The sequence below is a fragment of the Nothobranchius furzeri genome, chromosome 5, assembly GCF_043380555.1.
Source record: "Nothobranchius furzeri strain GRZ-AD chromosome 5, NfurGRZ-RIMD1, whole genome shotgun sequence".
Taxonomy (NCBI): Eukaryota; Metazoa; Chordata; class Actinopteri; order Cyprinodontiformes; family Nothobranchiidae; genus Nothobranchius; species Nothobranchius furzeri.
In genome coordinates, this window is record NC_091745.1 from 8,798,649 (window position 1) to 8,823,954 (window position 25,306).

A 25,306-nucleotide genomic window follows, 5' to 3' on the forward strand; every position below is an offset into this window, starting at 1 on the left:
CGTTAGGCAACATCCTTTACAACACACACACACACACACACACACACACACACACACACACACACACACACACACACACACACACACACACACACACACACACACACACACACACACACACACACACACACACACACACACACACACACACACACACACACACACACACACACACACACACACACACACACACACACACACACACACACACACACACACACACACACACACACACACACACACACACACACACACACACACACACACACACACACACACACACACACACACACACACACACACACACACACACACACACACACACACACACACACACACACACACACACACACACACACACACACACACACACACACACACACACACACACACACACACACACACACACACACACACACACACACACACACACTTCTAAACATACCGAGAACCAGGATAAGGAAACACCACTGATCGATTAGAAATGCTCCCGGTTGTTTATGTTTTATAAAAACAAAAACCTCCACAGGTATGAAGTTACAAAAAACGTATCAGGCTTTGCCCTGAGCGGAGTAAAAGGCTTTGCATGGTCCAAGCTGCCTTTCAGAATAAAACACAAACTTCCTGGACATCAACTTCATTGTTGCAAAGACAAATCTGGCACATCTTAGCCTCTACTAACAGCTGTCTTTAGAACAACCTGGTATAACGTTGCAGGGAGACAAATGATCAGTGAAAATGCTGCTTTTATTAATAGGCTAGAACAGAAAATTGGATTTTAGCTGAACTCCTAATGCTTGAACACACCGTTATTGCTGGAAATGTCCGACTCTGTCAGAGTCAAACTTAAGTATGTGTGAAATTATCGGGTCTTGGTTAAATACAGCTTCCTTAATCAGACACCAAGAGTCTAAGAGGTCAAAAGGGCAGCAGAGTGTTTTCTCTACTTACACATTAAAAGATGACTTATTATAATTGTATTCATCTTCACCACTATGTACTAAACAGCTTGTATGAGGCAACATTGCATTATGCAGGAACATGCTATTTTTCAACTTGCAGAATACACAAGAAAATCAAGGTGTATCACCACAATATGTACACACTGAGTCGGCAGGGAAAAGAGAGAGGGCATTTTTCATAAACAGTTTCCTGTATTTTAATTATTCTGACACATTTGCATGAAGGCTCCCATCAGCTATCTTTCTGATTATCCTTCAACCACAAATTCAACTCATCCAGCTTCGCACAGAGAAGCGAGTCCACATCCTGAACGCTGAGGGACGGATTGTCTTTAGGAAAGCCTCCGCGTCGTGTCCTGGAGGACGGAACACCTGCTTTTCCAACTCCAACGAGAGGTTTCTTTGGTTTTCTTATCTCACCAACCTCCAAGAACTCCAAAAAACGTTTGACACGTCTCGGGCCAAAGCAGGACTCAGAGCCGTTCTTGCGGTTGAGAGGCACCTCGAATATGGTTTCCAGCCGGCTGAAATGAATGGAAGTTACTATCAGTAAATCCGGTCCTTGAACTAGTACATTAGACTGATGAATGGGAAGACAACACGTTCAATTTTCTTTACAGAGAGAGAAACGTTTGACTATATTATTCTGCTGCCACCCTCTGGTTACACCGTCTTCTTACCATTTCTAATGTACAGAAACAATGAAGACAAGTCATGCACGTATGCCATTATCAAACCGAATATTAGTACACGCATAAGTACTTATATTTCAGTACTTATATTTCAGTACTTGCTGAAACAGAGTACCAATACGAGTACTAACAAATGTAATTTCACTCCTTAAAATTAACCTGTAAATGGTTTATTTCCCTTTTGCATATTGAACACAGACAGTGTGTATTACTAGTATACAAGTACCCTTGTGATGTATAAGTGACATCAAACCACTCTCAGTTTAACACAATCCTTTTAATAAACAGCCACTGTCACGGTCTGAGGTGAGTGTCTCCCATAGTAACGATCCTGGAGTGCCTGATTACAGGTGGGCGGTGTGGCAGAGCGGGCCCAGCGGCTGCCACTTCCAATCGGCCTATTTAAGGAGCTGGCAGACGACTACACGATGCCGGATGGTTACTCACTTTGGGTACTACCCAACGGAGTGACACTAGCTGTCTTTCGAGCCCTGTTAACTTCCAAACCTTTTCGAGCCCCGCCCCTAACAAACTCTCATCCCCAGGTTTCCAGTTCCTGACTACAACCAACGCCACCACTCCTCCATAATCTCTTTGGAACCATTTGGAGTCCACGCCTGCCATCCACTCACCTGCCCGGACCCTGGACCTCCACCTCAGCTCCCCCTGAACCCCTTGCTCCTTCACCCAGCCGTAAGTCTCATCCAAATCAGCAAGTTTCCCTCACAAAACAGGCTGCTGACTGTGCTCCGTCTCCGCAGAATCGCTCGAGCCCGAGTCTCTCCAGAAATCGCCCCACGTTGGTGGCGCTCCTTCTGTTCTAGATAAACGTCTTTTTTTGTATTTTATATTGTGTCGAGACAAATTGTTCACGTCATGGGTCAAATACGCAAACCCAAACATGACACGTGCCACATATTTAGCCATTTCTGCCAACACTTCATTTCTCCAAACATTTAAACAAAATATTTTTTTCTAAAAAAATGAAATGATGCCAGCCAAGCTGCCACTCCAGATATTTCTTCAAATTTGATGAAGCTTGAAAACACTGATACCAGCAGAGTGTGTATGACACTGTACAGCCAGTAGCGGCACATGCTCACAGAGTAAGTCATGAGTTATTTTAAAGCAACACTCGTGTGATTCTGTAACCCAGAAGCACAGCATGATGTTATAAATAGAGCAATGTTTTATGCCCGAAGACCAAACTGTAGTGGGGCAATTAAAGCCGAGTCACCGCAGTGGCTTTACGCCACGGATGAAATTCCAGCACCACGCCTACAAAATTCAGATATTTATTTAACAGCAACACCGTTAATACATCAATTGAACACGCACTGCTTCCCAAAGGAGCAGCGAGAACAACTCCATTGCTGCATGTGGACACAGCATGCAGGCAGCGGGGAAGGGGGGCATACAAATGTAGCAGTTATTTACAGCAGCGCATCGGAGTGTTGTTCAAAGAAAGGTAGCAGCAGATGAATTGCTTTTTGATTTACACGTTTCAAAAGGCATTAAGGTATAGCTGAGCCGTGCTTACGATTCTATGTATGTCTAAGTAATTGGCCATTGCACTACCGTAGGGTAATGAAGTCAACACTGGTTAGCACATTGTATTAACCACTGGTTGCAATTTCAGACGAGCCTGCTCAACTATTTTTCAAAGAAACGGAAGGCAACAGAGGGAGAGAGCTCTGGTCGGGTAAAAGAACCAATGCCCCATCGTGTAGGATGCGTTGTCAAACGGGCCAACAGCTTGAACCTAACCCTAAAAGGAAACTACACTGGCATCAAGATGAAACGAGCATTTAATCCGCCCCACAGCACCGTATTCATGTTCAGGACTCAAACGTGTTTTTGAATAGATACTAAACACTGAAGATGTGTTCATGTGGAACGTACCTTTCTGGGGGTTTGCTGAAATTTTTATTGGTGTAAATTTCTTCCAAACTGAACTCCTTCTTTTTCAACCTGAAATAGCAAAGTAGAAGAACGCTGCTGTAAGTCTTAAAACTGGCTAGAAAACTACTCATTAGACAAAGTTCATGTATTAATACTCAAAGAATCGTTCAAACACCGAGTCATTTTTGATAAGAACCTGCATTTTACCTGGAGCCTCTTTTCAGCTCGACTAAATAAACACCAAGGCTTTCATGTGCAGGAACCCATCACTGCCATACACACCTGAATAACAAGTCTTCAGCAGTAAACATTTCATTGAATGAGAACATTTTAAAGCCGTAGCATCCATGTTTTTTGCCCATTGTCCAAATTATTCAAGTTCAGAGAACTCGCAGCCAAAAATATTATATTTTCACATTGAAATGCATTTTTATTTTTACTGTCTCAACAACAAAGTAAACTAATTACAATTTTGGAGAAACTGGATGTGAAAATCTCTTTAAATCCTAAACAATAAAAGAGTCCCATCCTGTTAATTAACTGTCAAAAGTTAATTGTTTGGATTTGTTGGTTTGTTTGATTTCTGGACTAAAACTTACATTTTTGTCTGTTCTCTGGAGAACTTTATGTGCTGTATATAGCTAGATTTTATCAATGATGCTGAAGTTTATGAAGTGGGTTTATTAGTGAAGTAGATGGCTCTATTCACCACAAAATGTAATTAAAAAGAATCTAATTATACAAGAAAAATCATTTGTATTTTATACACTGTCCACTTGAAGATAACAATTTGTCAGAAACTTTTGGTGTTAGGCCCCACATTAGTTAGATTTAGAGTTAATCTGCTTGCCCCGCCTGCGCTGATGAGCCTAAATACGTCCATTTCAGAGTCACATCCACTCTGACTTAAAGATGGACATTTTTAGTTTCTGCAAGCGCTTCAAACTAAAGCGAGCAAGTGTGCTACACTATAGCGAGTACTTTTGCTTTATTGTACCCAAATAAGATAAGCAAAGTTTTACACGGATATGTTGTTTTGTATATTTCTATTCCAGGTCTCATCCCGTCTTCCTTGGTTTGGAGACCAAGTAATAATCGACTTAGTTAAAGTGACAGTGTGTATTTTTCCTGGCAATAGACGGCAGTACATACCTAAATCATGTACCTAAATGTGTAAAACAAAAACAATTAATAATGACGAATGCTTTGTAACCATTTGTTACAAATCAGTAAATTAATTTTCTGTAGAAGGAAACATGGCATCTAATATGGCGTCACCCAGAGACTTGGGGTGTTTCTCAATGTCAAGGCGCCTGGCCTTGCGAAGCGATGTCTCGTGACGACAGGCGCCTTGCTTACAAGGACACTGTCCTTCCTTGGTCAAAGAAAACGGTTAAATGGAACATACTTGCATCACGTGACTGCGGCTTCCACGGCCGTGACACGGGACATAACGTTATACGTATAAGTTTCTAATTTAAATATATAACGAGCCTTTTACTTTTTAAACTGTGTATACATTATATAAGCGAGTTACTACCCGCTAGTCACTGAAGCTGCAACTACTAAACAACTAACCAACCATAGATAACTTCTTTGGATCTAAAAATAAATAAATAAATAAACAATTTAAATTTGTTGACTTACTTTCAAACTTGAAATTTTCCCCTGAAATATCTGCCGGCTTCTGATCCTTCATCCTTTTGAAAATACAGCGATGTATTCTGGGAAATTTTTGACCAAGGCTAGGCTACAAGACACCTCCCATGTATCCTTGCTCAGCTAGCTAAACGGCTAACAAACGGAGAACACACGCCTCAGTAGAACATGAACATTGGAACCCGTCTTGGCGGTTCCTGATGACGTATCTCCTAGGCAACCGGGGCAGGGCCAAGACATCAAGGCGAGGTTCCTTGGCATTGAGAAACACCCTTAGACCCACTCCCATGTATTTTAGACCAGATTCTTATGGTTACATGTTACAAAGCCTCCAATATTTTTCAACAACTGGGCATCATTTAAATAATCTTCAATGATATTTTGATGAATGTTTCCAGAAATTAATGGTAAAAACTACACACCGTCTCTTTAACTGAGACATGGTCTCTGTTGGTGACCCTGACAACATTTACTGAAGTGTAGAAGTACAAACCTGATGCGTTTGGGCAGACCCATGGGTGTGAGGTTGGTCTGAGGTTTGGGTATGCTTTTACGAATTTTGATGGAAGACACCTTTCCTCTTTCCTCATGTTTCTTCACAACCTTTGACAAAGAACAAGGAACCTTATAAGACTTGTTAATTATGCAGATTTTCTCCAACAAACTAACATGCACACAAATTTAATTGTCAGAGGTTTTAAAGCCCTACTTCTATGTGGCTTCCTGCCCTGAATCAGCACTGAACCAACACAGATGGAGCATTTTCACACTGGAATAAATTTCTAAAGGCACCTACTGAAGTGACAATAGCAACAATTCATACGACACACTAACAGAAACAGATGCTTAAAATTTCTGTGATTATCAAGTTAAATTTTCTGTCCAAAATGGGAAGAATTTACAGTTAATTGTTTGCATACTTTAATCTCAGAGTCAGACAGAGCCTTTTCATCTCTCAACCCAGCATCTTCAAACTCAGGACTAGAAGAGCTTGCATCCTCGCCATAATCCTCATCTTCACTCTGTTGTATCCTTTCTGCCTCACATTGCAAGGGGTTCTCGCTAAAAACAAAACACAGTTGGAATCAGCCATTATAACACAGATATCAGTATAAAACCATTGGCAACAGATTTAAAAGTGCATCACCTGCTTTGACAGTCTGAGATCACAGCGGACTCTGCTCTGGATTTGAGAACTGGAGGATGCCATACAGAGGAGTTTGATGGGGATGACAAGGAGGCTGAGGGGGGAGACGGACCATGGGGAGATGTAGAGCCGGCAGCAGCTCCCCTGTAGGTTGTCCTCTTGGAAAGAAAAGCCAGAGGACTTGATAGGAAGCAAGAGGCGAGTGCTGAGAGCGAAGGGCTGGGGCAATGTGCATGACTAGGAGACAGGTGCTGAGTTGTGGGGTCATACGGGGCAGATCTTCTGGATGGGTACACCTCCTTCCGAAGACAAAGGGGGGCAATGTCCCTCTCCACCTCAACGCTGCAGACTGTGTGGCGCCGTGCCCGCCTCTGGGATTTGTGAGAGTGTGAGACAGGATGATTGTGTTGGTGTGATGCGTGAATACTGCTGTGATGTGGTGAATGTGGAGACACTGTGCAGGGTGAGTCGTGCTGTTGGACGGATGGGATGTCTGGGCATGAGTGGCTGCGTAGCAGGTGCCTCGAAAATTTGGCTTCTGGAGAGCACAACACAGCCAGACTGTTGTCCAGCACTGCAACCGATTCGGACCTTTCTTCACTTTGGTGCCTTCTGCTCACCTTGCTGCTTAGCTGCCTAGAACTGCGTCTTCTTCTGAGGCCATCTGCTTTTTCCTGCTTACCGTTAGCATGTCTAGACCTAGAACTACAGGTTTTAGGTCCAAAGTCAGTGAAAAACATCTCTTCTGCCATGGCGCTCCTCTTTAATGAAACATAACAGGCTAAATTAATTGGAGAATGTGTCTGAACAAGCTGGGAGTTATCTTTTAAAAGTGTTGCTTTACAACTTCCAGAACTCTTTGAGGTTTTCGCTTTGCCACTTTGAGAGTTACTTTTGGTAACTGAAATAAGGTTGTTGGTACACTGTTTAGCCTCTCGACTCTGGCTCAACTCAGCGGACTTCATTCCAAATTTTCCTTTTCTGTGCACTCTCGTCAATGTCACCTGTAATTTGTTACCAGGCTTTAATGTTTTATCCTCCACTGAAATAGTGTTCATCACCGCTTCTGTTCTTGGTGCTATCAACCCTTTCTTTACGTCACTTTCTGGAGCCGTGTTTGATAGCTGTTGACTTTCTGCGAGTGAAACATCCGTTACTCTTTTCCTCTTGGAATCTTGGGAAGGACAGTTCAATCGGAGGCCCCTCTTTGCTCGCACATTTGAGTTTAGCTTGACCTCCATCTGCTGTGTATCAAATGAAGGCTTCACTGATGCTACATTTTCATGATCAATCAGATTGTTCTGGAGACCTTGATGACCGAGGTGGTAGCTTCCTACATTACCAGTGTCATCGTCCCCATCACGCTGAAGACTCTCTCTGTCCGGCTGATTGTTGATCATGACTCTAGGATGAGTGTTTGACGTGAACCAGTTCAGATGAGAAAGCTGCTCGTCGTTGACGTTTGAGTTAGATTCTTGAGTTTTGTCTTCAGAGTTCTCCAATTCAGATCTAAACCTCGCAACTTGTAGTGACACTGGTTTCAGATAGATGTTCAGCTCATCTTTCTGCTCCTCCACATCACTGGATCTTCTGATGTTGGACTGTTGTGAGGCACTTACTTTGTCCGAAGGCAGCAACAGGGTGGAGGACTCAAAAGACTCTGAAACAACACAGGCTAAAGAACTCTGTAGCAAAGGCACTGAATCAGGTAAGATGTTTTCCTTCCAATTAATCACACATTCAGTCTGCTCAGACCTGCATGCTGAAAACTCATCCCTGGGAACACTTTGTGTTTCTCTAATGTCACTCAGGCTTTGTTGATTAGTTCCATTTCCCTCATTCTTATCATTACTTTGTCCTTGTGGAGGAAACATAAAGTCTGGGTCTGAGGGCTCTACATCAGTTTCTCCATCAACTTGCTCCTCACAGTGACCAAGTTGGTCCAAATTATCCGAGAATGGGAGAGGACTATTGGCCCTAAACAGTTTAACGGGAGACATGACTATCTCAGTGAAACTGGCCATCTTGGACTTGAGTGACTGAAACAAAGGGCCGATGACCCATCCTTTTGAGAAAGACGCGTTCTCAGTATTGTTACAACTGGTGAATTCCCATCTTGTGTCCATGTCGGCTTCATCTGCATCGAGATTCTGCATGGTCTCTTCTTCAGTCGATCTGATGACATCTTGACTGGGAGAAACATCCATACTTTGTGGATTTTTGGGGTCGTTTGGACTAAAACAACAAAGACAAAAAAGGAAAGGTTACAGTGACGTACAAAAGGAACACAAACTAATATTATATAGCAAATACATACACAGACTTCAAATACAGTGGCCTATTAGAAAACAGCTGTTAGTTTATTTTAAAATGTTAAGTTGATTAAAACACCATAGTAACCCTTGCCAATTAACTAAATACTAGCAATATTCCGATCACGTTTTATGCTCCCGATCCAAGCCCGAGTCATCGGATTTTGAGTACCTGCTGATACCGAGCCCTGATTCAATACTTCAGCAAAGCATCTTAATAATAAGAAAAAAAAAGAGGGAAAAACACATCTAAGTTTTCCTTTTTTATTATTATTATTATTATTGGCATTCATTTCTATATTTGTGTCATTTCTTTTGTTTATCTACCAAAAATGTCACTTGAAAGTACATTGATAAAAAAGTGTGAGTATTATGAATATATTTTAAAGTAGTGGAGTTGCTCATATTTCTAATTGTTCACCTCCTCATTATGCGACTCAGTGATGCGCGTTCCTGTGATGGGGGAGGCATGCGGAGCCATGGCCAGCAGGCCTACTTTTCTCTGCACAACACCTGTAGCAACCGGCGGAGTCAGCTCAGGTACCGCAGAATGAGAAGCCACAACGTTTTGCTGTCTGTCGGCAATTTCTCTGTTTATTAACATATCCTTTCCTGTTGGCGGGTGCTGTGTTTTTGTTAGAGATGCCGCTATGAACTGAGACTTAATGCCGACCGATGATTCACTGTGTTGACACCTGAAGGGAAAAAAGCCAAAAGCCAAACTAGTTCATTTTGAAGGATTCGCATTAGCGTTGGGTGATTTGTATAATTTTTCCCACAGCCAATAAATGAGGATGGGCGATGTATTTGTGCATGTGACTCTCTGAGCAAAGTCATGATGCACGGACTGATTTGCTAACACAAGTCCAAATACAGATTTTTTCTTTAATAGAAGCTAAGTGCATGTTTGCTGGAGGAGAAATTTAGATTTTTCTTTTTGTTTAATTTTGTATTTGTTGTTTGGTAGAGTGACGCATAAACAGCTTGTAGTAAACACTGTTAAAGTGTTTTGCTGCAGCACCCGCCATTGTGGTATTTTATTTAAGCAAAACGTATTTTGTTCTGAACAGACTACTGGGTTTCTTTCTTTTAGGTGTAGAAAATGAATCGCTGCTGCATTTGCACGCTCTCTGGGGAAGCAGCATTTGCTCGCATCCAAAGGTCACATGATCCATTTATCCCTGCTAGGGCTGGGCGATATGGCCTAAAATCAATATCACAATGTATTGAGGACTTCACTTCAATACCGATAAATGGACGATAACTACATGTATGCGCAGACACAAAAGCTGTCCACTAGATGGGGCTGTCAGATGTTCATATTGGTACAGCTTCATAAATGACATAAATGTTGCCAACCAACACATCTTTTAATTTTTTTTATTATCAAATTTAGTGACATGGGAAAAACGATCTCGATGAGAATCCGAAATATTGATAACGATAAATTTTCTATTTATTCCCAGCCCTATTCCCTGCCACTTTAATTTTAAAAATAAATCATTGCAATACTGCTAAATTTGCATTTATTCTTAATTATTATTTAGTTCAAACAAGCTGAGCAGATTGTCCCAGTAACATATAAACAATGTAATTAAACTATTTCACCTAAATTAGCTGGTCACCTGCAGCTTGTGTGTAGTCAAAGGTCTCTAGGGAGCTTGCTGAAGACGTTAGGAGGTTCTGGACTTTTGCCTCAGACAGACTCGTAGCTGTTTAAATGTTGTTCTGGATTGAATTTGTAAAGCACTTTGAGTTGCATTTATTGTATGAATTGTGCTATATAAATAAAGTTTGATTTGATTTGGATGAGTCTGCGCAGCGCAGACACACTTGAAGCAGGTGCTGAAAAACAAGCGCTACTTAAGCCAAAGTTTTCAAATCTGGAAACATTTCTTCAAATGAAATAACCAGAAGTCTACCAGACTCTCTGAAAGATGGAAGCGTTTCCACTTTCTACTCAACACTGTGCAATGTCAAATGTGCCACATACGCTCTCCCAGCTCCTCTTTAATCAGGGTCTCTGCAGGTTTAAGGGAGCCAAATTTAAGACTTTTTAAGACCTTTTTTTAAGGCCACTTTGACCAAATTTAAGCTACACAACAGGTTGAGCGGGTTGTCCAGAAATCTGAAGGTTGCAGGTTCGATCCCGGCTCCGTACAGAGAATTCTGCTGTTGTGTCCTTGGGCAAGACACTTAACCCACGTTGCCTGCTGGTGGTGGTCGGAGGGACCGGTGGCGCCTGTGCTCGGCAGCCTCGCCTCGGTCAGTGTGCCCCAAGGCAGCTGTGGCTACATCGTAGCTCATCACCATCGGTGTGTGAATGGATGAATGATACACTGTAGTGTAAAGCGCTTTGGAGTCTTTACTCTGACAGGCGCTATACAAGTGCGGGTCATTTATCATTTTTAAAAATTAAATTTAAGCTATAATTTCCAGCTATTGCCTGGAACCGGCGCTAACCACGACGCGATCATGGGATTAGCCATCCAGTTACGATTAAACTTCCACTTCCCCATGGTGCAAGCTCCCACTAGCTTAACCAGCTAACGTGCTAATCTAAAAATAGCCCCCTTTCACAACCAACTGAATGTGTACGGTTCTGCTTCCAATATCATACGCAAAAAATGCTGAACCCCAACTAGAAATTCACGAAAATTTTATAGAAATAAAAGAACCTTGTTTATTGGGTCTTTGGTAATTTAAGACCTTTGGAAACTGTATTTAAGGATTATTTGTCATTTTTAAGGCTGCATGCGTGTGCTGTCAGCAGCGAGTTGAGGAGAAAGTGGGAGATAATGCTCTGATGTGCTGATGGAGATCTATTCTTGTTTGTTGCCCCTGCGATGTTCTCTGTGCGTATCGTGTATATCTGTAATTAACTGACTTAAATAAATAAACAAATCGCCTCGTGTAAAAAAAAAACAAAAAAACAACTGTAACGGCTCAGCCTATCACCAATGGTCTAGTGATGGGAATTCCGGCTCTTTTTGGAGAGCCGGTTCTTTTGGCTCAGCTCACCAAAAAGAGCCGGCTCTTTCGGCTCCCAAGTGGCTCCTCAGATTTTCTGTTGCGTAGAGTGCATTTATAAACAAAATAATGCTAAACATATGTAAAATAATTTACTAATGTAAAAAAAAGCAATATATAAAATGTTTATCATTTCTATGGATTTAATAACTGAACACTTTCCGACTGCTGGCGCTCATTTTCTCACCGTCTTTGTCGCACTCTCCTCCCTCTCGCTCGCCTTTTTCCTCCTCCTCATTCCCTCTCGTCTCCCTCCACCCGCATGTGCTCTGCTGTGTGTCTGTCTGAGTCTGATCCTCCCTCTTCCCCGCCCCTACTGCTCTGTGTGTGGACAGTCTGGACACACAGTTGACCAATCGCCTGTAGCTTTCACCAAAGCAGGGGGGGAGGGGACGGCTCCCAATGATGAGCCGGCTCCCGTCGTTCACTTCAAAGAGGCGGCTCTTAGAGCCGGTTCGTTCGCGACCGACACATCACTACAATGGTCGAATAATTCATCCCATCGCCCAACCTTACTGCGTTTCATGCAGTTCTGTCTTTTCCACCATGCTGATGCCCAGTACGCACACATTAGAAGTGGCTGTTACACTGCCTTTGCTATCCAGTTTAAAATAACACTAAAATACAGACATGTTAGCCTACTAGCTCTGGTTTAAAATAGCACCAAAATACAGACATTTTAACTCTCCAGTGGAGACACAGTAGCTCTGTGTTAGCGTACTAGCCAACAGCCGCATGTACTGGTGTTCGTTTCTTCTAAGAAACCAAGAAAACTGATAAAGGAGCTTGTTGAGATTAAAACTAAGCTTCTGTTGTTCCATTTGAAAATATCTTTCTCAAGATCATTTTAAAAAGTCACATTTGTTGTTTTATAAGGTTAAATTCAATCTTTCTCACCCGATTCCAATCTTTTGAAAATCATGTGGTCGGGCTTGATTTCCGTTAGGGATGCACCGATGGATCGGCATTTGATCCCAATCGGCCGATAGCGCCCCTATCGGTTTTGATCGGAGTTTTCAAAATAGATCAAAGCAGACGTAGGGTTGTCACGGTAACCGGTGTAGTGGTAAACCCCGGTAAAAAAAAGGTTGACAACAATAATAACCGTCTTGTTAAAAAAAAAACTATATTATCTCGGTGGGTTTACCGTGGCTGCGGTAACCCTTACCAGCCACCGTATCATCTGCTGAAGTTGCCGGCGGCACATGCACGCTTTGTTGTTTACAACCAAAACTTTCTTGAAGCTAAAGCTGAAATAATGGCCAAAGGAGGAGACGGCAGCGCTCAGGAGGACATTTTTTATCCCTCAAAGAAGAAAAAGTGGGAAGTACGGGCATCTTTTGGATATCTGAAGAATGCCGAGGGACAGTTGATAGAAGACGGCTATCCTGTTTGCAGCATGTGCAGAAAAAGTGTCTGTGAAAGGCAGCAACGCTTCAAATCTCATGACACATCTGCGTGACCATCACCCACAACTCTGCAGTCAACGCAAGGCAAGTTAACGTTAGCGTTTTAGCTAAAATGCGTGATCCGAGGATTTGGGTTGAGGGAGAATGCAACGAGTCGCTATATAAAGCAGCCGCAGCGCCGCTACCTGCATATAAACCGTGTCGCGGACACCCCCATGTTGAAATGACGCTATGCATTACGGGGCTCCCAGGGGCAGATAAGAGTTGGTCTCTCTCCGAGAATAATTATGAATTTAACAATGATTACTGCCTGATGACATTTTCCCACATCTGCAAAGCTCACTGGAAGGACACAAACCGAGGACAATATTCTCCTGATATAGGGTTTATTACTCAAGTAAGGGTAAAAAAGTATCTGATTAGAACGCTACTTGAGTACTGAGTATCATCTGATCTAAGATTTTTAAAATGATTACATCAAACAGACAAAATAAGAAGTTATGGGCAAATATTGTTATTTTAAAGACTAAAGGGAAAAAATGTAAACAAATAAACAACATAATTACAAAATAACACATTTTAGGCAAAATTTAGACACAAACTGAGGACAATATTTCCTGATATACAGGGTTTATTTAATTGTGTGAAAATGTAGCAAGTTTAAAAAAAAATACAGCGATAATACCGAAAACCGTGGTAATTTTGGTCACAATAACCGTGAGGTTAAATTTTCACACCGTGACAACCCTAGACCATTTTAGATTAGGTTACATTTCCTTTATTCCCAGATTATGTAGTTTGTAGCACTCATAATGTTGTAGAAAATTTCTGGCCAATCCACGTGATCGGTATCGGTGATCAGCATTCTTTGATATCGGTATCGGTGATCGGCAGCAAAAAACCTGATCGGTGCATCCCTAATTTCCGTTTTTCACACGATCGGATCATCCCTACTAAATATTGAATATGCATTTACTAGTAGCATCACACTTACTTATTTTGGCACTCTGCTGTTAGGCAATTTTCCGATTCATTCTGCAAAACACAAAGATTTACTGTTGTTCATTTCTTTATATTTAAATCAAAGCCAGATTCTTAAAGCAGTGTTTCCCAACCCTGGTCCTCAGGGCATGTTTTCCATGTCTCTGCTTCAGAAAACCTGATTTACACTGGCTCCTTGGGAGGACATCAAGTGCTGCAGATGCCTGTTATTCACTCATGCATTTAAGTCAGATGTGTGGCAGCAGAGAAACACTGGTGTTTAAAAGGGCGACATGGAAAACAGGGAGGACCAGGGTTGGGAAACACTGTCTTAAAGAACACAAGAAAAGTTAAAAAACCATTCAAGCTAGCTGAATTTAGAAAAAAAAAAAAAAAACAATTATAAAGGTCCAACCCAAATATAGTTTTGGTACATTCAAGCGCTGATTAAAAATAATTTAATTTCTTTGATTAAAATTTTTTTACTGTTTTTCCCATCAGGATTTGATCTTTTCAAGAAATAAAGCAAAAATGTTCTACAAAAATATATAACACACCTTTACATTTTATTTAAAAATAGAAAAAAATAGCTAATTAATTTGCTTGATGTCTGTTTCACAAATGTCCACTTCTTGCCGAGGGGAAAAAAACCCCTAATGAAATCAACATTCAGCAGAAACACTTTTAAAAATTTGCCTGAAATGAGGAAATTCCCCAACCAATAAAAGTTGTTAACAAAAATACTTTTCATTCTGTAGCACCTGCAGTCTGTTATTAGTAGGTCAGACAAGACAACTGCTTGTTTATGTCAGAGTCAGCAGACCGTAAAAGAGGATTAAATCACTCAATTAACCACAACACCTCGGCTAAACAAAACTACAGTACAGCGTCTGCACATGCAAATTAGGACCTGTGCACTGCAGAAGAATACTAAAGGCGTTTGCATCTGAATCCAGTGTTTCCCCTAGGAATTTTTCCAGCTGTGGCTGTGAGGCCGGCGGCAGCTCGGGGTGGGGGGGATTATGACACGTCTCTAAACAAAGTAAAATTTTCTAGTGCAGCGAGGAGCCGACCCATAGAAGCACTGATTTGGTCTCATTTCAGAGAAAAATAGAACAGGTTAGATGCATCTAATAAATAAAATTACTAACAAACTCAGGAATCTGTTGCTTCACTGTTCTGGTGCTGAAAACATCACTAATGCGGATCAAAGGAGATACACAGATAAATGCACCTCCTATTTATTATTTAGAGATTACATTTACTGCAGCTGGCAGAGGCAGAGATTGTTTCTATTGATAACACGGAATTTACAGAATCATTTTAAATGTTAATAGGGGAAGACTGCAGGAGGGAGCGGTAAAATACAGGGGGTCCCCAGCAAAAACAAGAAACTTTACGAGTCTGATGAAACCCGTTGGTTTTCCATCAGGCAGTCACGGGGCAGATCCAACGACCCAGTGGCTGTGCTGGGTCAATGTTATCGAGCTCAGTCCGGCTCGGCCGTGAACAAGCCGAGGCGACGTCGTGCTCTGCTTAAGAAGAGGTGTTATTTTCCCGCTTCAGAAGAAGCGTCCAACGTGTTTTTACGCTTTCTCCGAGACATGTCACGTCGCTAAGTTGTTAGCGCCGCGTGCTAACACGTCAATAGTGCAGCGTAGCCTGCTGGAGGTTTTAAGGGTTCAGATGAAACACCCGACCTCTCAGGCCGCTCACACATCAACCTTAAGTTGTCGCTGTTGCGCTCACGCCGTAATACAGTATTAGATGCGGTTAAAGTCAGACATGAAAAAATAAATAAATTTTACATGAATAAGTGATGCTTAGCCTGGTGGGAGGAGAACCTGGCCTAATAAGCACTGGAGGAAACCCTGTCAAGATCGTCAACACTCGTTTATCTTAATGCTATTGAAACATGTAAACCAAAAGGCATTAAATCCACTGCTACCTTTCTAATTTTAAACTCAGTAACTTATGCGGTTACTTCACCCTGCCCTGCCTGCTCCTTCTTGCTGCCGCCAGCTGTGATCACAAGCGACAAGTATTTCCCGCTGCTTCTTCGGAAAACAGCGCAAAAAAAAAACAAAAAAAAAACTTGGGATCTTGTAGGCGTGGCGGTGGGATTTCAGCCGTGGCGGGCCGCCACGGCTACGCCTATGTAAGGGAAACCCTGGAATCTTGTGCTTTCATAAAGAAATCCCATCAGGAAAGCAAAACTGTTGGAAACAAAGCTGACCTTGTTTGGCTCCTCCTGTACATGAGTTCTTTCAACTTTTGGCAGCTTAGACTGTGACACCTGCACCTATGAAGCAATCAACAGAAAATCAATTAAGAGGGTTTCACTTTACTACGGATCAACTTTTGAACACAACCAGCTTTTACTTCATACCATGATTTCACCCTCCATGTGCCTCTTTGTTCGGGACGGATTCTGTCTGGATGAATTTTGGGCTGCTGTGCTGTGTGAATAACCCTGTTTTGTCTGAGCTTTGATCTCTTGAATGCGGCCACTCTTCCGGCGTCCAGATTTTCCATAATTTGCAGACCTACAAATGATTGAAAAAGAAACACACAATGAGTAAAATCTGCCGGTATCTGGCATTTGTCTCAAGCGAAAACGCAGAGTAAGCAGAGGGGATGAGTGATAGTGCATTTGCGCTGGTGTCAAATAATAAAAGACAAAAAGGTTTGTGTGCAGAAAACATTTTAAAAGTACAAAAAAGAACAATAAATGTGTACAAAAATACACATTACAGCTAACTGTGAGGTGAAAACTACTGTAAATTTTCACTTGCTCACCCTTGCAAATATGTTCAACTTATTAAGGATGTAGTTCACTTGTTTAATCAATACATTTGTAGTGATCTCTAGTAAGATTGAATGCCTTGCAAGTCGTTCTCTGGGGGAAACAAAGTGCTGGTGCACCCATTTCAGGAACTAGCAGAAAGCCAAATAGAGCTGAGCTTCAGATGACTAGATTTGGAGTCTTATTTCCTGATATTTGGCCAGCTCACCTCTGATTGGCTAACAGCAACATGACTCTACTTGCTCTGCAACATTGATGTTTTATCTCCACAAATAAAACAAGTTTGGAGGAGTTCTGCTGTGTGGAGTTGCTAATGCAAATGGTTAGCTTTTACTAGCTGAGAAGTTCTCTGCTGTTTTCTGGACGCTAAATAAACAGGCTTTTAATCACGAGTCAAGATGGGCGAGTCCATGTAAGTTAAGTGACAGTGAGATGTAGATCTGTCAGGTTTTCATAATTGTAGTATTTTACCATCTATTTTCTGTCAGAAGCTAATGAAAGATAGATGTAGGAGACTATTTTCACGTTCACTCTGCACGACAAACTCAGAGTGAGCGATTATAATCAGGAACGATCATTAAAAATGCTTTTTCAGTGATCCGCACCTTTAAAAAGAAAGATAATCTAATATCAGTATGAATACTGACATCTACCTGATGTCTCTTAACTTATGTAAAAGCTAAAGTCTTACCTTCATCAAGTACATTTTCTCTGCCAACTAAAATACTGATCTGCAAACTAGCATTGGAGTTGAAGGCGAAACGTCATAAACATAGACCCATGATCATTTTGAAGAGGGGAAAACAAAATGAACAAAAAGGTGCAACAACAACTGTACCTGAAGGTGACGGAGGAATGGGGTAGAAGTGATGGAGAATCACTGAGGGGAGGTGAATGACAGACAGGGTTTGGGGGAATTACATCTTCATCCATATTCATCTGAAACATACACACACAGGAAAAAAATAGGACAACTGGTTGTGCATACAGTTTTGTCTTAACTTACTAAAATACTACAAGACCAAGACCTGATTCAGATAAAAAAGTAACCAGATTTTCAGAATGTTTGCTGAGAAATTATACTTTAGATTTTTTTAACTGGAAGCAAACTCAAAGGGAGAATTAGTGGCAACTTCAACTAGATTACAGTTAAGATTTTAATCAACAGTATTGAGGACAAAATCATTCATATGGATTTCAACAGAACAATGCGCAGTCAGTGTTAAGGGAGACAGTCATCGTGTTAAAACTTAGCCAAGAAAATAAGCTTTTGTGATTTTAACAACTGCAGTCCTTCCTCCAAAGTGGCACATATTAGACCCCCTCTCTAGGCTGCACCGTGTTAGCGCCAAAGTTGTTCAGCCGAAATCCTACAACCTTCACCAAGCCACGGGAAACACTCAATAATCACCTTATAATGTTACATCTAAATGAAATGCATAGCAGCTATTTGCTGCGAGGTTTTCAGATGCTGTCGGATCAAAACTGAGCGTAGTCTACTTACTGGAGAAATTTTTTTTATTTACCTTTATTGTGAGCCGCCGACAAAAAACAACAACAGACAAAAACCTAACCGTTAAAACTGTCCCAAATGTTGTCGTAGCTGACTTTCATCCGAACTCCGTCAGCTCTCCATGGCTGTATAGCCGACAGGGACACACAGTGTGGCAGTTTCTGTTCCAGTTAATAGTCGTAGCCCACAACTGTCATTTCTCTACACGTTCTTTGGTGCTTACGGGATTTGTGGGAATATTCTCGTTATGTAGCTTGCATGAACACGTTGACAGCAAATAAAAACCATTAGATAAACTCACCTAAAAGCTGTAACTGGACCGTGGGGGTGAAAGCCAAACCCGCCGTAAACAAAACATGACGAAAAGACGGCGCCCTACTGCGAGTAGAAAATGTATCCGTTTTTACAAATCTAACAATCAGCCCAGCCAATCACAGTTCAGGGTTGGTTTCCACTCGAAACGCCTCTTTGAAAGCTGACCAATCATGTTGCGTCTGTCAGGGTCGCTGGTTGAGGCCAGCCAATAGGAGCATCGGAAAAATTCACGAATTCTTGTATATCTAGCGTCATAAGCGAGTTTTTTTAATAACTTGACACACATTCAGGAAACGGTTTAACACATTTAAAACGCAATGTTGATAAAGCGGACACTATTCCTTTCATATCGCCTCTCTGATAACTTAAAAAAGCATAAAGCTCAAGCTTAAAACCATCTAAGGACGAATTTAAATTCACATTACGAAATTAATGTGCATATTTACTGGGGAATGGTTTATTTTGGTTATTAGGCATTTTCCAACTCTGCCTAAATACTGTAATAAAATTATTCCGACAGAAAATAACTTACATTGCCCTGATTTCCCTGTGCTCATGTTTTCTAACTTTAAATGTAAACACGTTATTAAGGGCAACAATAAAATGTAAAACTGCAGTGTATATGAATAATCAGCATTTACAAGCTGTGTCCTTGCTTCAGAAAAAGAAAGAATAGAATTTCAGCAATGATGCACACAAGCCTTTTATTTAAAAACTATCTGCAGAAAACAAAGGCAGGGCTAAAATGAATGGACCAATTCTCCTCCAAACCCTGGTGTATAAACAGAGAAAATCCAAGTAAAACATGAGTGGTGACAAAATTCAAGAGGGCTGTTTTTCATCTGATGGTGTACATAATTCATGTGAAGAGGTCAAAGTCTATTCTTCTGGAGTTGTAGAACTGAGATCCGTCCTGATCCACCCTCCTGCAGTAGACGCCGCTGCTAAAATAGCCTTCATCCACCCAGCCCTGAAAACACAGCAGTAAGAAAATAAAAGCCCACTAGGTCAGACTGGGGTTAATGAGACAACCAGTCAACAATTCAATTATTTAGATTAAATGATGGAATTATTGGTATTTTGAGGAGGGAAATAAATAAAATACATGTTTAAAACATTGCATTTAAATGTATGAGGTGTTATACTTATGTTTTCTTTTAAAATATAAATGTACAAGAAAAAATAAAAAATTAAAATCAGACTACTCACTGCCTAACCCCTAATTTCCACTGAATGCATAAGCGTCGCGTAACGTAATAGAAGCATTTGACCTCCAATCTCAGTCGCTTGTCCCTTCCTACTGGGAGCGTTTCAGAAATGAAACAGCGGCAAAAACATCACCAACAGCTGAACCCACGAGATCACGAAATCACCAGAGAACTGGAAGTTCACGCAGTAACAATGAAGAGGAAAGACGGCAGCATTTGTCTGAAAAAGACCTGTGGTTTGTTTTGTGTTGGGTTTACCTCGGCTACAGAGGCATCACAACTATTTTAAACAAGCAACTGGAAATCGGCACGTGTCTTTTATTATTTTTAAAGTGTCCAGATGTTTCCCAGTGCTCCTGTGTTTGTCCTGATCTGAATGGCTGAGACTGACATGTCATGAAAGCACAGCACGAAAGCACAGTGCTAACAAAAATAAGAATGGAAGCATAAATTTAACGGAGCAACGCGTCACTACGCTTCTGGGATGCCTCAAAAACGTTGGCGCTAAGCAGTCGGTGGAAACGCACCCACTGTGACGGCGGCTATTTGCTGTGTACTACACTTCGCGGACGTTGCAGGGTGCTTTGCAGACGTTATGTGATGCTAATGTGTCAGGTGGAAAAGCCCGGTAAGTGTTCTGAATTCCTCACAGACACACAAGAATCTACATTCGTAATAAAAAGGAAAACCCTCTTAATCCACATCAGTTTGGAAGTTGGGCATTTAACACGTCAGAGCTAAAATAGTAGTAATACCTGCATCTGCTGGCTGGTGAATGGCCCATAGACCTCAGATTTTTCCTCATTTTCCCATTTGTATTCCCACATCACTTCATCACTCACTGAGAAGAAAAAGGGGAATCGAGGTAAGTAACCTTCTTCTGAACTTAATCATTTATAAGCATGAAGGAAAGAACCTTGGTTGTCATCCTCTTCTTTCTCACCAATCTTCTCATCAAACTTATCACCAAACATGTCAAGCTCATCTTCTTCCTCATCGTCACTTTTCGTCTGCCTCACTGCTGGCTTCTTGCTGGTCATGCTTTTCATCACGTAGGCCAGTTTTTCATAGCTCTGCTGATAGATTTCAAACATCCCAGATCCAACCAGCCTGTCAGCTAAAGCTGTGAGCCTATCCAGCTTTTCCGTGTCTCTTGAAGCTTCCTCTGTGGACTGGTTTTCTTCTCTCAGCTTTCCCTTCTTGCGCCCTCCAAGGCCTCCTAACCGACGGAGCGCCGCGGCGACCGTTTCTCCAGGCTGCAGCAGTTCAACAACAGCTTCAACAAGCTGCTGTTGAGTGTAGGCAGCCAACGGGTCCTCTGCAGGCATCTCCTCCTCCTCTTCATCCTCCTGGTTTGCCTGCTGTTCTTCCCTTCGTTTCTCTTCCTCTGCCTCATCTTCATCACCGACTCTGCGTTTCCGTTTGGCTGCAAGACCTTTCTTTTTCTTAATAGGCTGCTCTTTTATTTTCACCTGCAAGAAAACAGATACTTCACTTACTGCAAAATGCAGAGCTTCCATTAAATAATCATTTGTCTGAGAATGCAATTACCCAGTCTATGTTGTCGAGCCAGTTGTCTCTAATTTGTGTTTCCTTTTTGATGAAATAGTTTCCCTCTGAATCAAAGTGGCCTTCCTGCATCTCCTCTTCCAGGTTGAAAGGTGTAATAGAAACTCCTTCGTCAAAGTCAATAGTCGCTCCTTCTTGGCCTGGAAACAAAGGTGGCACCACCCCAATTCACCACAAAAAGCATTTAACAAAAAACATTGCTTCACACAGCCTAAGGAAAACTGGACCCAGTTTACAACTTCAAAAGTATAATGGAAATACTTAACAAGACATACCCTCCACATCATCATTGTCAAGAATATTGTATTTGCTGTTGTTTGTGTCCTCTCCATCATCCTCTTCGTCACTGTCAAGGGAGTGTTTACCCTTAAACCTGGAGCCTGGTCCACTGACAGCCTCACAGCTCTGCAATTACAGCAAAAGAAAATGATGAACTAAATACAAAATAGCAGTATAACCAGTAAACGTAGAGTCAAAAGCAAAGTTCTGATCTTTGCATTAAAAGTAAAAATGCATTGTGTCTGAAGACAAACCCCTAAACCCATGGGTCAGTGCTGCGGCACAAGTACCACTATTACTACTTTTGCTGTAAAAAACAAAGGCATTAATGTGTCACTGGTTAAACAATTTGCTGAAAGTGATAGAAAAATAGAAAACTCAAAGATATGAGTGGTTAAAAAAATAAAGAGTCTTTAGTTCAAAAGGCAAACCACTCAGAATAAATAGGAAATGTACAATATTCTGAGAATTGTGGAAAACTGAAATGGAAGATTGTTAGTTACCATTCTTGTTGCTACTAAACTGTTTCAATAAAGTCTTTATAAGACATGCCAGCAGCAAAAAGTCTAAAATAGTACAGAGATCTGATTCAACTTGTTTAAATGGTGCATTCAGCTGCTGTATGGGATTTGGCACGTTTGAGTCAGAAATATGCTAAAGCATAGTCCTGTAAGACTGAACTGTTATCCGACTCACTTCATGTTTTGATTGTATATTGTTGTAATTGTATATCTCATTTTAATACTGATATTTTACTTTCATTTTAATATTTATTTTCTGTGCAGAGGCCTTGTGCGAGTCTACTTGCTGCAACACTGAATGTAAAATGATGTAGGACAAAATAGGTTAAAATAGGTCATACTTGGAGCCTTCGAGTTGGAGGGTTTAGGATTATCCGGGGGGGTGCTCATCATAAATTTGATTAAAAGTAATCTTACTTAAGAGCTGTGAAAAAAATCATACAAGCAAAATTCTGCTCACTACCGGAAATTTCTGAAGAACGCCTGAACAGCTCCACTCCACTGCATCAAAACAATTCATCACCCATGATCACAAAAGCTTGATTGCAGTTGTTTTAATCAGGAGTCAATCATGTTTTGCTCATAGGGCCAGGTTGCTTTGAAGAGCCTTTTTCAGCCCAAGTGCCCTCCAGTTGGGGGGTAAACAAGTGTCATAGCAAAAGGCCAAGGCCCAAAAGCTAATTCTGTTGTTTGAAAATTGAATTTTGTATTAACTCGGGTTATTTTTTAACATGTTTTTGTTTAGCTGATCTGACACGTTTATGTGTAAAAAACAGCAGAAACATTAATCTGTAACCAGGCTAGTAACCACAGCACAGAATCAGATCAGATTTCAGATTTATTGGCCAAGTAAAATTACATTTACAAGGAATTTAGCTTCGGTAGATGTTCGCTCTCTAAAACATACAACAACTACAATAAATGAGAATAAAAATACATAAAAAACACATAAGAACATGTATACACACACACGTATATTTTTATATATATACATACACACACACACACACACACACACATATATATATATATATATATATATATATATATATATATATATATATATATATATATACACACACACACACATATATATATACATATATATATACATATATATATATATATATACACACACACACACACATGTATACACACACACTCACTCATATCCATAAGCATACTGAATAAGTATAAAAAACTATAATAAAAGGATGGTAAAAGAATCTACAGATTCAGGAGAGAAATGGCTGAAGGAAAGAAACTGTTCTTGTGTCTGGTAGTTTTTGTGTACAGTGATCTATAGCGTCTGCCAGATGGGAGGAGATGGAAGAGAGTAGATGCAAGATGTGTGGCATCTTGGACAATATTCACTGCCTTTTTCCTGGTCCTGCTGATGTACAGTTCCTGGACAGAGGGCAGCTGGGCACCAATTATTTTTCCTGCTGTTTTAATAATACACTGTAGTCTGCATTTGTCCATTTTTGTGGCTGACACAAACCAGACAGTGATGGATGAGCAAAGTATGGATTCGACTGCAGCAGTATATAAGATGATCTGCAGCTCTTGTGGTAGGCCACACACACACACACACAGCAATGCAATGTAAGCATCAGCTTGAGTAAACGATAAGACTTTTATAGGTAAACATGCTAAAAGTGTAAGAGATTAACTTGGTTCACGGAAGCAATTATAATACCAAGTATTTAAGTTTCTTTGTTAGTTTTATATCAGAATGTTAGACAACTGCCTTCCGGGTTTTACCAATAAATTAGTATTAATCCAAAACTATTTAAGACAAGTCAACGGCCTGGACTTAGGGCTTCCAACTAACCACTGACACCTCCACACTCAACTCTTTCTTTATAACCTTAAATGCATCACCTTCTTATTTGGACCCTCGTCTTCCAGGTCAAACTCCCCGACCCCGTCTTCAAACGTGACTTTTCTTTTCGACATGGTGACACTACAAAAGACAATAAAGTGATTCGTTTACGGTCGCCACTGAAAGCCAGCTAAACTATCAGCTGTGCGATAATTCATCGTTATGTCATTCAAAAGAAACTCGTGTTAGCTTGTTGCTACATTAGCCAAAAACAACAACACATTGCACACGCAGAACGTTGTAAACGGATCTAGAAATCTAAAATGACGGAAAGTGACGATGCACAGCTAATATAAGCTACATCAAAACAACGATTAATGAGAAGGTAAGTATAAAGAAAACATAACGATGTAACGTGGTAAGAAGGTAAACAACCTGCTGAAAATAAATCAAGCTTCGTTCGTTTTCATTTCTTTGGTTGCTCCTCGTCATGGACTGACGCATTACCGCCACCACGTGGTGAGGAGTGGGAGCTGGCGTTCAGATTTAAACTCCTGATTAAATATATTATAAATTCTAATATGTGGGTGGAACATTTGGATTTATGTTTAAAAAAAGTATAGGGATCCTAAGTCACGCCCATCTACTTCCAGTACATGGGTCCCTGGAAGAACAAAAAAATGAATGCAACTTACTAGAACAAATAAATGTGGGTCATTAGGTCTATCTTTTCTAAGACTTTGTTAGTTAAATACTTGATTTGTTATAATCAGATCTCGTTGCTCTCTCTCACAGAATCCTGGCTGCAGCAAGAGGACTATGTTAGTTTAAATGAGTCGACTCTAATTATTGACATCATCATATTGCTCAAAGTACAAGGCGAGGAGGAGGAGTAGCAACCATTTTTCATTCAGACCTATTAATCAATCCTTTACCAATTAATGGTTACAATTCTTTCGAACATTTCACTCTTAGTTTTCCTAATCCAGATTGTAAAACGGTAAAACCATTCTTGTTTGTAGTTTTGCATCATCCACCAGGCCCTTACTCTGAGTTTTTGGATCAGATCTCTGATTTTTTTTATCTGATTTGGTGCTAAATACTGATAAGGTCATTGTAGTGGGGTGGGGGATTGCAACATTCATGCTGACACTGAAAGTGATATCCTCAATGTGG

At 40.9% G+C, this 25,306-nt stretch overlaps 2 protein-coding genes across 4 annotated transcripts; both read right to left on the reverse strand.

Annotated features, from left to right (window-relative positions):
* Positions 1–478: 478 nt before the first annotated feature.
* prr14 (proline rich 14) lies at positions 479–18,812 on the reverse strand. Of its 2 annotated transcripts, XM_015941907.3 has the most exons (10): positions 18,715–18,812; positions 17,739–17,839; positions 16,484–16,640; positions 16,331–16,396; positions 14,108–14,148; positions 6,363–8,597; positions 6,136–6,277; positions 5,709–5,818; positions 3,557–3,625; positions 479–1,486 (listed from the first exon to the last, which is right to left on the reverse strand). In XM_015941907.3, exons 2-10 carry the CDS (start codon positions 17,837–17,839, stop codon positions 1,195–1,197), a joined length of 3,213 nt encoding a protein of 1,070 aa, XP_015797393.3. In that variant the 5' UTR covers positions 18,715–18,812; the 3' UTR covers positions 479–1,194. The 2 variants fall into 2 exon arrangements, with proteins under 2 accessions (XP_015797393.3, XP_015797394.3); XM_015941908.3 differs by lacking the exon at positions 14,108–14,148.
* A 603-nt stretch (positions 18,813–19,415) lies between these two features.
* On the reverse strand, positions 19,416–24,662 carry cd2bp2 (CD2 (cytoplasmic tail) binding protein 2). 2 transcript variants are annotated; one of them, XM_015941909.3, is made up of 7 exons: positions 24,566–24,662; positions 24,190–24,271; positions 21,781–21,910; positions 21,488–21,645; positions 20,853–21,408; positions 20,692–20,777; positions 19,416–19,698 (listed from the first exon to the last, which is right to left on the reverse strand). In XM_015941909.3, the coding sequence occupies exons 2-7, from the start codon at positions 24,262–24,264 to the stop codon at positions 19,588–19,590; spliced, it is 1,116 nt and encodes a 371-aa protein (XP_015797395.3). In that variant the 5' UTR covers positions 24,265–24,271; positions 24,566–24,662; the 3' UTR covers positions 19,416–19,587. The 2 variants fall into 2 exon arrangements, with proteins under 2 accessions (XP_015797395.3, XP_054596196.2); XM_054740221.2 differs by lacking the exon at positions 24,566–24,662 and having other exon boundaries at positions 24,190–24,485.
* Between the last annotated feature and the right edge of the window lie 644 nt (positions 24,663–25,306).

Coding starts and splice junctions, on each gene's coding strand:
- prr14 (XM_015941907.3), bottom strand. CDS start 17,839: ATGAATATGGATGAAGATGTAATTCCCCCAAACCCTGTCTGTCATTCA. Junction 3,626..5,708: donor GGTCTGCCCAAACGCATCAG/GTTTGTACTTCT, acceptor TTGCTATTTCAG/GTTGAAAAAGAAGGAGTTCA. Junction 1,487..3,556: donor TTCAGCAAACCCCCAGAAAG/GTACGTTCCACA, acceptor CATTCATTTCAG/CCGGCTGGAAACCATATTCG.
- cd2bp2 (XM_015941909.3), bottom strand. CDS start 24,264: ATGTCGAAAAGAAAAGTCACGTTTGAAGACGGGGTCGGGGAGTTTGAC. Junction 21,409..21,487: donor GGCTCGACAACATAGACTGG/GTAATTGCATTC, acceptor GTTTTCTTGCAG/GTGAAAATAAAAGAGCAGCC. Junction 19,699..20,691: donor TCACCAGCCAGCAGATGCAG/GTATTACTACTA, acceptor CTGTGTTTTCAG/GGCTGGGTGGATGAAGGCTA.